This window comes from Solea senegalensis, linkage group LG19 (genome assembly GCF_019176455.1).
Source record: "Solea senegalensis isolate Sse05_10M linkage group LG19, IFAPA_SoseM_1, whole genome shotgun sequence".
In the NCBI taxonomy this organism is placed as follows: domain Eukaryota; kingdom Metazoa; phylum Chordata; class Actinopteri; order Pleuronectiformes; family Soleidae; genus Solea; species Solea senegalensis.
In genome coordinates, this window is record NC_058038.1 from 1,899,683 (window position 1) to 1,911,573 (window position 11,891).

The 11,891-nt window shown below is 43.9% G+C and overlaps 1 protein-coding gene across 1 annotated transcript; it reads right to left on the minus strand.

Moving 5' to 3' along the window:
• Positions 1–3,108: 3,108 nt before the first annotated feature.
• Positions 3,109–11,630, minus strand: ube2z (ubiquitin-conjugating enzyme E2Z). Its single transcript, XM_044049979.1, has 7 exons — positions 10,762–11,630; positions 10,285–10,357; positions 8,487–8,674; positions 7,835–7,946; positions 7,365–7,477; positions 6,562–6,652; positions 3,109–6,364 (listed from the first exon to the last, which is right to left on the minus strand). Exons 1-7 carry the CDS (start codon positions 11,208–11,210, stop codon positions 6,182–6,184), a joined length of 1,209 nt encoding a protein of 402 aa, XP_043905914.1. The 5' UTR covers positions 11,211–11,630; the 3' UTR covers positions 3,109–6,181.
• Between the last annotated feature and the right edge of the window lie 261 nt (positions 11,631–11,891).

Consider the following 11,891-nt stretch of genomic DNA (forward strand, 5'->3'; position numbering starts at 1 on the left):
TGACATGGTGACAAATGCCTGCAGTCTATTCTCATACAAAGCTTGATGTCTTGTTCAGATAAACAGTCTCAAACCGAGCAGGGAATAAAATCCTGTGTTGCCTGTTGTGTCAGTCATCGCACCAGTAAGCGCAGCCCACATTCACCTAAAGTAAAAGTAGGCGGGGTGTTCTCACAAGCCTGACCCAAACCATCCATGATGGAAACACAGCTTTTACTGTCATTGTTTGAGGAGGAGGAGCATGGAACACACCGAGAGAGCATGGCCCTGAAGCGGTGGCCTTCATGCCTGTACTTCTGAAGCACATAAATATGACCATGGAGCAGCTTACCTCTCAGCATAAAACTCATAAAAATATAACTTGTGTTATGTTATTGCCCCAATCATCATATTTTCAGAGTGTTATTGTAGGAGAGAAGACTTTGGCTCAATAAACGTCCAAACTCTTCATCAGAGAAGTGGATAACAGTGTTGGAAATGTTACTTTAACATTTAACAAAACTAATGCTAGCTAAGTAGCTAGCTACCCGCGCTTCCTGACATGCTGCGGTGTTCAGTTAGCTGCTAGCTGGCTATATATAGACATAGATAGCTCACTGTTGTCAAATACAAATCACTTTTGTGCTCCCTACGTAACACAATACTTCTACCTTTACTTTCAGTACTTGAGTAGTACATTTTAAAATAAACTACTTACAATAACATGTTGAATAGTTTAGTACTTTCACTTGTGGTGCTTAAAAACACCTCAACTTCAAGTCTTGGTCTCTAGTACTTTATACATCTCTGAAAACAAGCGACATGTTAGTCTGTGCATTGGGTTTTTGTTCAGTTCAAAGTTTCATAAAAACGTTTTACTTTCACATCCCAGCTGTAGAAAGGTCAAGTCCCAAAAAGAGGAAACCCCTCAAAAACTGAACCAAGGGTTAAATACTGGTTCATCTGAGAGAAAAACTGGTTCACTGTCGTTCTACGCAGTTCAACGACTGAATTCAGTTCAAAATTAAAATATTCAGATGACAAACTCTCCAACAACTATGATAATTGTTCTGTTCACACATTTATCTGAAGTTTGAACCATTGTTTGATGACATGACATTTGATGATATGTTGTAAAAATAAATGATTGATGTGTTTTTCATGTGATAACTGCAACAATTCACACACACACACACACACAGGGAAATGACACAGAGATCGATGGCAGATTTAAAGGGAACGCATATTTCTATTTTGAAAATCCAGGATGTGGTGTCATACGGGACGGGAAACCCTTCTCTGGAGTGAGATGACATGTATAATGTGGTCCCTGACTGTTTTCACTAAAACTATAAGGAATTCAGAACCAGTCACATTCATCTCTGCTGCCAACATGAGAGTTGCATGTGGGCGTGGCACTCCCCTCCACACCTGATGCGTGGCTCCACAAATTGAAATCTATATATTGAAAACAGCATTCATAGGTCAGTCTATGCTCCACTGCATATGATGTGAAAACATATTTCCCATGATGATTCTCCTGAAATAATTGATTCACACGGTTATTGCAATGACTGAAGAAAAGTGTTTTAATACCATTTATTTAAATTCTTGAACGTGGTCGTAACCGTCCGTCTATACGTACAGTGGTCAGAAACATACACACACACACACACGATACACATCTCAGGACTGAACAACACTTTTATTCTGTACTTTCCCCATCATTTCTGTACAATAACTGACATTTTCAAGACATGGAAATGATGACTTGTGTCAGGAATCCAAGCTGAACCACAGAAGACACCTGCTGTCAAGGACGACACAACACAACCAAACAAGGATACGCCATCTCTTCACTTCCACTGCAGGCAGACCAACATGATGGCAATCAGCTGCTCCTCATATAATCATTGAAGACGGTAATAAGATAAAAGGGGAACAAAAGGAATGCCCTCTATTAGTAATGCGATTTGAAACTAAAGCAAAACACACCAGCGCTCACTTATCTCGTTCATGACAGGAGGCGTTTCTTGTGTTTGTCTAATAACCTACACTTGAAAACTGAGATATTGTTTCCATGGGAACTCAAGTTTATGAAGCTTTTATGACGTGGCCGCTAGCGTTTGACTACCACACTGACTGACATGAGCACAGACAGGGAAACGTTGTTTGATGGGACGTTTCTGACCTCGTTATAAGGAAATACAACAGATTACAAAGTAACTGACTTCAGTCCCAGATAGTTTAAACACAGACGAGTGGAATGATTTTATGTTGAAGGATCTTTCGTTGTAAAAACACCCATCACTACGTTTTTGCTTCAACCCTGATTTGAGTCTAGTCTGCGTTCAGAGTGTGGTGAAACAATATTACTGTATCTGTTTATTTAACGTCTTTTGAGTGTTCAAGGCATAAACAATACTGTCTATATTGAAAAGTACGAGCATCAGTGTACTTCTGAACACAGCCCCATTTAAACCTGGGAGTAACGTCCGTCCGACCCATTTGCACACGGACAGCGTGTAGTAAGACCGTTTACATTTGGCATTAAACTGCGTCCTCGATGTGTCTCCTGTGATCACATGTGATCAGACTTGGTTTCCGCAGCCCTGTTTTCAAAATGTTTGCAGGAGCAGGATGACGGTGCATCAGTCTGCACGAGTTAGTGTGAAAACACTGAGGCATGAACTCAGAGGTCCTCAAGGAGGCGCTCTCTAATGCCTGGTCACATTTGTGAGGACGCATTAGAGACCGCCTCTACAGGGGCGTGGTCTGGTAGTGAAAGTTGACGCCGAGTTTCTCCATCGCTCACACCGTGCTCCAAGCAGCGGAGCGAAAGACGACAGAGCAACGGTTTCGACGTGAATGAGGGCGGGGACTGAGCCAATGACACGTGCATGAGGGCGGGACTGAGCCAAAGATATGTGCATGAGGGAGGGGACTGAGAGTGGACTGAATGATACGCATGAGGGCGGACTGAGCCAATGATACGGCATGAGGGCGGGACTGAGAGCGACTGAGCCAATGACACATGCATGAGGGCGGACTGAGCCAAAGATATGCGCATGAGGACGGAGACTGAGCCACGGCATGAGGGCGGGACTGAGCCAATGACACTGAGGGCTGAGCCAATGACACGCATGAGGGCGGGGACTGAGCCAATGACACGTGCATGAGGGCGGGGACTGAGAGTGGACTGAGCCAATGACATAATTGTAATGCAGCAGCTGGTGTTTGACCAGCGTGAGGCAGTAGTAATGTCAAATTTTAACAAGCACAATTTCAATACTTTACCCTTAACTGTGACAATTTGCACCTGGATCAGCAAAATAAAACGACTAGATACAGAAATACACTGGTTTATATGTGGGGGTTTAGTTACACTTTAAGCACAGATGACAAGAGTCATCATCTCTAAACACAGCCAATGATCATTAACTAAAGCATGACACTGGAGAAACTACATAAAAAAATGTTTTTCTTTCTTTTTTAAACAGCTTCTTATCTGCTACACAGATCGATTAAGAGCAGAACTTTGTGTATAATAGACAGGAGAGCTGCTAATGTCTCTGTGGTTGTGGCTGAGCTGCAGTCCAGGCTAAAATGAGGCCTGGTGGGCGTGGCTTCTCTCTGGCCACAGGAGACAAGGCACATGACTCAAACAAAGCCTTCGCTAGTGTTACGTGTTCTCCTGACACTGCTCGTTCCTTCCTCCTCTCTGGATTTTGGAGAACCGCTCCAGTCATCCAGGCTCAGGTCCCAGTCACGTTGGCCAAACCTGATTCTGGTTCAAAGTGAGCTCCTGGATTTCTCTGCATCTAGATCTGTGTAACACTTTTCACCAACAAAGTTGGAAAGTGGTACTTTGCATTTGTGGACAGAACTCGGATTTTCCGAAATCATCTCCAACTCGGAAACTCTGAGCAACTTCACCAAGGGCGCGACACTGCTACTTTCAACGCTAACAGCGCTTCAGCCACATCTGTCTTACAGTAAATCAGTCGTAATTTCATCCGTTGACATGTCGCTACGCTGTTAGTGTGTGGATAATATAACGTAGACCGCTGTTAGCGACCGATTTAGCCAACAAGGGCTAGCCCGAGATACGTTTGCATTTCCGACTTCTCAACAGGAACCCGTGTGGGGGCGGGGACGTCACTCCCGATGCCAGCTTCCAAGTTCTGCTGTAAATGAAACGCAGCGTGACGTCAAACAGGACGCGGTTTTCACCCGTGACCTTATAAAACACGTTCATGTCGTAGACTCACGTAGGATGACCGACTGATGTAGTTTCTGGACCAGTGACGTCTCATTTGTCTGCTTTTTGTGATAATGTATTGCTTATTAGATCAGGATCTAATTTTCATTACGCCACAAGCTGCAAATGTCAGCTCATTCCTGGGGATCTCAAACTGTCCTGTCTACAAATGTAAGAAATATTGCTGATTATAAAAAGAGTCATTTGGGATTAGGTGTCGTTTCTGAGACTTGTTATAATCAGTGAGAAACTTGGCTCTCAGCTATATTTCTGAAATAATTTCAGTCTGACACTGAATGCCATTTCCATTTTAGACATTTTAGTCCTTGGGTCCGACTAAGTGGAGACGTGTTGTAACGAAACTGGATAATTAAAGATGGAGCAAAAGGTTTAAAACCAGGGGACCTACAACTGAACCCTGATGGATGCCATGGAATAGGTTTATGGAAAATAAAACTCATGCAGCCACTGACACAGAGAGAAACCTGAACAAATTTGAGGCTTCACTTGTGAAACCAGTGATTCACGCCCATCAGCGAGAAGAATAAGACGACCTACTGTTTTGAAAGGGACTGTCGAGCATGCCAGAGAACTCGCAGAGATGAAGGGTGTCAATAAGTTTCAGAGCTTGTTCAAATTCTCCACCAGATAACAGATGAGCTTTGTAAATTTTGACTGTATCTTAGACGTATAAAAAATATTATTATTGGTGAGTAATTAAATCACTGCATAAAAAACCTCTTACTGAGAGACAATGACTAAGTTGTTCCCAGTCACTTTTCTTCCAATGGGTCGTGGAACCTATTTTGTCGTTTGCTGTGTTGGATCGTGACGGTAGATGAGAGGCAGGAGGTGCATGACAATTACCATAAGCTGTGTTTCCATCATGACACGGTTCCGTTTGGTACAGTATGGTACGGTCTGGGTCAGGCATGTGTAGGCGGGGTTTGGGATGTGCCGTATCTAACTCCACCCAGGTACTGTACTGTGACCATTCTCTGGCACTTTACCGTACCATTGTACTCAGGTTGGGGCTGGTTACGTTGGTAAAAGTCCTGATGGAAAATCCAAAAATATACGTACTGTACCAAACTGAAGCGATGCCAACGCGGCCTCGAGGGGACAAGGACTGTAGCAGGGGTACGTGAAACAAGAACTGACGTCCAGTTATGCTGGTGAATACAAACAGTCATGCATGGTGAGAGGACTGGACCACAAGCTGGACGTTAGCCGACAGCCGTCACCTTCCAAAAGGTCTCGTTTCGAAGATGAACTCCCAGAACGAGGTCAAAGTGCGGATAAAGTCAATTTCGTAGAAAGAATGGTGGAAACGAAAGCTGCTGAAGTGCGAGGAGGTGACGTGTGCGAGCTACATGGACTGAACGCTGGGGGGTTGGGTGCAGATGAGCAGGAGGAAGGAGGCTGAGGATGACAAACACCTTCATCACACAGTGCTCTGTCCTGGGTTGAGGCGTAACAACAAAGTAGAAGGTGGAAGGAGATGCATGGGTGACAGGACGGCGGAGGCAAAGCCTCAACAGGAGAGTGAAGGAGTGAGAGAGACAATGGAGGTATGAGGGAGGGAAGCTCTGCCTTTCAGGGACCATCTCTGACCAGAATGGCTGGAAGGCTTCAGAGTAGAGCTAGTTATTATGTCAACCTCCAGCAGAGGTGTCATAACCCCGTGGTCCTAACTCCTGCTCGTTTCTAAGAATGGCCGCTCACCTGGGCCGCATGGCCCTCTGGTGCCAAGAGACCAGCTGTGACACCAGTGGTGGGAGGACAGCATATTGAAGTATGCGTCGTCTGGGCAGACATTAGGTTGCCTCATGTGATTTTGTTCCTCCACTGCAAACAAAACAACGTCAACAAAAAGAAAAAAAAAATGTTCCACTGTCTTTCATTTCTTGATCCGGCCAATGTCCAGTCGTGATTAGAGGGTCAGGGCTGGGAGCTGCCCTGACTGTCAGGGTCCGTCCCTGAGGAGCTGGTGTCCAAGTCCGAGTCGTCGTCGTTGTTGTCGTCATCTGCTAAGATCTTCTCCCTTATTCGCCTGTGGATGGCGCCGAGTCGAGCCAGCAGGCCCTGGTAGTCAAAACGACCGCGCTTCTCACCAAAGGGGTCCTGGGTACAGTAATAGAGCAGTTAGCCACATTTGAGCGCCCGCAGTGACGTATGCCAACAGTCAAAACAAGTATTCTTACGGCAGATGATGAAAGCATGATGAAAACACACTCGATTTCATTCCTACTCGACAAACTGACATGAATCAAAGAAAATGAAGGTAAATGAGAGCAGAAGAGGAAAAGAACTGTAGTCACCTGCATGTTCTGTCCCTGTAGATGAAGTCTGTCTTTGCAAACTCCCTCGTAGAAATCGTAATATTCTAGGAATGACTTTTCCATCACACTCCTAAAAAACACACACATGCACCAAATTAGCAACCAACTGCCCGACGTGCAAATTAACGTTTATGATTATTTCATTGCCATTTCTGTAACCCTTATATTATATATTATATATTATATTCCAGAAAGGTAAATCAGACATTTCCAATGACATGTATTGACATGTAAAATACGTCAAAACTTCATTTTGTGCATGCTACTTTAAAAAAGACGCACACAAACCTCAAGTAAAAGGCTGTAAAAACAACTAACCCGAACAAATAAACCTCTCATCCGCACCTCTTAATCAGATCCAGGTTAAGATTTAATAAATTATCCCTGGATTAATCTCCACGCCTCCACAAAATGTCGTGGTAATGGGTTCAGTTTAGGGTTGCAACCAACAATTATTGTCATAACCAGTCCAGAAGATGTCAGAAAATGTTGATCTGCGTTTCCCAAAGTTGTTTTCATGATTTCTTTGTTAGACAGAGCAAAGAAAACAAATAACAAAAAAAAAACACTTCCAAAATAGTCGACAATTAATGTAATAACTGATTAACTGTTGAAAGCCTGTGGTGTCCTGCTAACACAAGCAAACTGCAGATTTATGTTGTGCTGTGTTAATACTCATCAGAGTCATCAGACCACAGGAGGACAGTTGTGAGATTAGGAAGCATCTCCATGTGTGTCCAGATAAATGTTAAAACCAGGTCTGAACAGAGTGCAGGTCTCACCACAGAGCTTTGGGACAGGAGACCTTGCCTTCCAGCATGTCACACACTGCCACCCTCATCGTTTCATGGCGGATACACTCGTTGTAGTTCTTGCTGTCTCCTGGGTGGCGCTCCTGTGACACACACACACACACACACACACACACACAAATGAGAGAGCTTTATGGAATAACTTCTTTTACTGGATCAAAAACAAACAACACAAAAAGACAAGAAAGAACTTTGGTTGAATTTAACTGGGGATGATTCACGCGTGGCTTATCAGCGCGGGTGTCAGCTCAAACCACCAGTTACACAACTTCAGATGTGACAAATCATTTCAGTCCAAGTTCCTGTATTAGTGCAAAGGATGTACGGTAAATAAACATTTCCCAACTCACTGAATCATATGGAATTTAACGCCTAACATGGGCCAAACACCAAATCCAAATCAAATATCACAAACGGACAAACAAACAAACACACAGTACCTGTTCAAAGCCAGGTTCATTGTGATAGGGATTCTCTGTCATCAGAGACTGGACAGAGATGAGGACAGATGAGATGCTCTGGGCTGGACTCCATGCCGGGCCTGTCCAGGTCCTGCACACGCGCACATAGACATTATTGCTCAGCACACATCTGTCAGGATTTACAGTTAGGACTGCAGCTAAGTTTCATAAATGATCATTCTGTCAATGATTTGCTCCATTCATCGATTAATCGTTGGGTCCATACAACGTCAGAAAATGTTCGCTGTTTCCCAAACCTTCGAACGTCTTGCTTTTCCACAAACACAAAACGATGCACTTTTTTAATGATTTCTTTGTGAAATGGAGCAAAGAAACCAGACAATATTCACATTTAACTAAACTAAAACAAAACACTGCCAAAGAAAGGTTTCCATTCACCCGGTGTCATTGTTGCATCAGAATCCAGATCAGTGGGACACGACAGGCAACGTCACACAATCTCATGTATCTGCTCAGTTTTTAATTCCAACAAAATGTTACACTTTCAGGCACCACTTAGACACCAGTACCTTTGTTAAAGGTATTTCTCTAATCAAGTGTGACCGTCCTTTACAGACTTCCAGTGAGACAACTAATGCAAACAATGAACAGGGGATGAAGTACGACTCACCCCAGGATGCTGAGGCAAACCTTGCCATTGCGGTAGAAGTTGGGGTTGAAGCGGACTGTGTTGTGTCCTGTAGTGATGAGCTTGACCCGTGGCGGGCGGATGGGGTAGTTGGGGGGACAGCGGAAGAGGAAGAGAAAGAATCCGCCCTCATACGGCGTGTCGAATGGTCCTGTGATCAGGGCGTGTATCTGTGAGGAGAGGAGCATCGTCAGACCGTGACAGAGAAGGAAGGTACGAACAAAAGCTCCGTTTACACGGGCAACAGTTTTCTGATTAGAATTAACAATTCCATCGTTTACATGGAGGCAAAATGAAATGATGTGATTGTGGAGTGCGTACACGTGCATCAAGCATCAAGTCTCAATGTGCAGTGTTGTCTAATGCTGTGTTTCCATTCAACAACACGCCAAGCTTTACATGAGAATAGACTGCGGGTGTTTGCCTCGACGTCCATGGGCAATTTATACCAATCAAAGGCAAAGGAGTGACGTTTTCCTGGTGCCCAATCAGCTGTGGGTAGAGCTCCACCTTACCATACCGTACTCAGGTACCCCAAGGGTAGGGTGTCAAAGAATGGAATGTTTGGACTGGTTATTTTGGTACTATTCCTTATGGAAACGCAAAAAAATGTGTAATGTACTGCACCTTTCCACACGGCGGAAACACGACTTCATTCCCTGGAAGCAGAGGAAACAGCATCACTTCCGTTAGCGTAGTAAACAAACACTGCTCGTCCCCTCGCCGTCCAATATCAGCCTCCACTTCCACGTCTGTTTATTATTCTTTTCTGGAATGGAATTTTCATCCTTTTCCAAACGCAAATAAATCATGTGTATGTGGTTTAGACACGTGAGAGAACCAAACGAGGAAGTCGTGATCGAATAGACTGTTTATGTGAACACACATTTGAATGTCGATCTTGTCCTCTGGTTCGGAGAGACATTTGTTTCTGAATGGGCTGTATTGGATTGGACGTTAACATGACATATTTTTATTGCGGTCAGGCTTTTATTCCAATTACTTGTGTCCATGTAAATGCAGCTAAAGTGACCACGAGGCAGAAAATTACGCCTTGAAAATCACAGACGAAATCCACAGTGGACAACACTGTCCAAACACAAATGTCAAATGAGAATCTCAACAGCAGGCATCAGTGTCCACAGACTGCCATGACTCCCACAGAGGTGAGTAACTGACGGTTTCAACACGAGTTTAACTGGAAAATCACAATATGACAGTAATGTGTGACACACACACTGAAAAGCACCATGATACTGACCATCAAAAACACAACATTTCTCAAATGTGCACATCCTGGAAGCAGGAATTCACATGACACATGAAGTTTGCTCTGTTGCCATGGAAATCTCGCAGTAATGGGTTTGAAAGATATATATATATGTGTATATATATATATATATATATATATAAATATAAATACATATATATGTATTATATATACACACACATAAATATATATATATGTGTGTATATATACATATGTATATATATATGTGTGTGTATATATATATATACATATATATATATATGTATGTATATATACACACACATATGTATATATACACACATACATACATACATATACATATATATATATATGTATACACATATACATACATACATATATATATATATATATATATATATATATATATATATATATATATATATACATATATATAGTATATAGAGCATATAGCATTGTGTTGATCAGAATGCTTGAAACGTGGCCCATAGTGTAAATGTCTGTCCTGTCGTGCAAGAACAAGCGTTTTACCTTGGTCATGTCTTCAGGATCAGGGACGACAAACATGCCTGGTGGAGGTTCCTTGTAGATGGACATGATGTCCCTGCAGAGACAGACGGAGAGCAGAGGGAGACAGATGAGGGTCCCAAACCACAAAGTTCACCATAAATATCTATATAAATAAACATAATATGTACAATTACAGAGTCATATGTATTTGTTTATCTTATTTTACATATACTTTTTTTGTCATAAGCAAATGTTTTTTGTTGTGAATGTGCAATGCTAGTACATTAGCAGACAAATTTACAAAAACAAAATCAGACTTTTGTCTGTCCTAACGTTCCAAAGCAACATGGATGAACAACAAACGTGATCCTGGCGTTTACTTGAAAAGCAACGGTGATTTCCAGCGATTCCACGAACTTTTACTTTCGATTGTATTCACATCAGTGACAGTCTGAAGGGAAAGTCACGTCATCTATACTGCTTCAGTTTAACAATTACCTCTTTATTCTCGAGATGCACTGTTGGGAAGCCCTCTCCCTATCCCAGTCCGTACTCAGGGTCGGGTCCCAGGGCGTGGCGTGGATTTGGGACTGAAGGCCCGCTCCTGCCACCCCTCCGACCCCTATCCCAATACCATGGAGAGGCGTGGATGCGTGTACAGTTGGAGACAAGGCCAGGACAGGTGGCGTAGTTCCGTGGGTGAACGTGGTCCCGAACCCGGCCGGGGTAGCAGTGACAGCGGACATGGACGCCATCACAGCGGATAGGCCACTCTGCGCGGCCGCAGCGGGCGGAGGAGAGGCCGGGCTGGAGCTGGAGTGAACACCGGCGACCACTGAGTTTCCCCCTGGGAGGGCGCTGGCCAGAGTCGGAAGCAGCGACGCTCCGCTGCCCTGTCCGGTGACGAGGGCAGTGCCGTTGGACTCCTTCGCGTAGCTGTCCGCCATGGCCCCGGAAGCTAACAAGCTAAACCGCTGGTGTAGACTGAGTGACAGGACGAACGGTGAAGTTACCTCGGCTCGGTGAAGTTACCTCGGCTTGTTTCGGTCACCAGCGCCGTCAGCGAGTGTTGGCGAGGCCACAAAAACAAGGCTTTTCTTCGTTCCTTCCTCTTCCTTTTCTTACATGGTGGCTACTTGTCGTTAGCGTCGCTGTGTTTTCCTCAGAGCCTCTCAAAAGTGTCAAGTCTTCCGCGGGGTCTCCGCGTCCACCTCGCTCCACCTGGTGGACCCGTTTACCGCTTGGCTGTTGTCGGTAATACGAGATAAAGTGTGAGAATACGGTGTTTTACAGCGACCACATCCGCATCAATCCGTTCTCTCACATAACGCAACTTCTGGATCTGATTTCTTACCGGTCAAGCTGCCGTCGATCATAAAACACGACGCATCCGGTGGAAACTTTCAAAGTAATAGTCTGTTTCTCTGAACTCCCGAAATCCGTAAGAGGTTCACTGCTGCTGTCCACGTTGCCATATTATTTTGTTCATCAAAGTCATCAAAGCAATTTTCCTTTGATAGGCAAGAAACCTTTGATGACCCTTGCCCATCAAAGTTTTAGTTCACGGGGCCACAAGTGCTACAGTTCTGCTTTGGTACGTTTGTAAATCTCAACAAAATAAATACATT

Bases quoted from the DNA above. Each gene is read 5' to 3' on its own strand.
- ube2z (XM_044049979.1), bottom strand. From the start codon at position 11,210: ATGGCGGACAGCTACGCGAAGGAGTCCAACGGCACTGCCCTCGTCACC. The intron at 7,947-8,486 runs GTGAGTCGTACT...GCGCGTGTGCAG, and splicing joins GTTTGCCTCAGCATCCTGGG to GACCTGGACAGGCCCGGCAT. The intron at 6,653-7,364 runs GTGAGACCTGCA...TGTGTTTTTTAG, and splicing joins TCCTGTCCCAAAGCTCTGTG to GAGTGTGATGGAAAAGTCAT.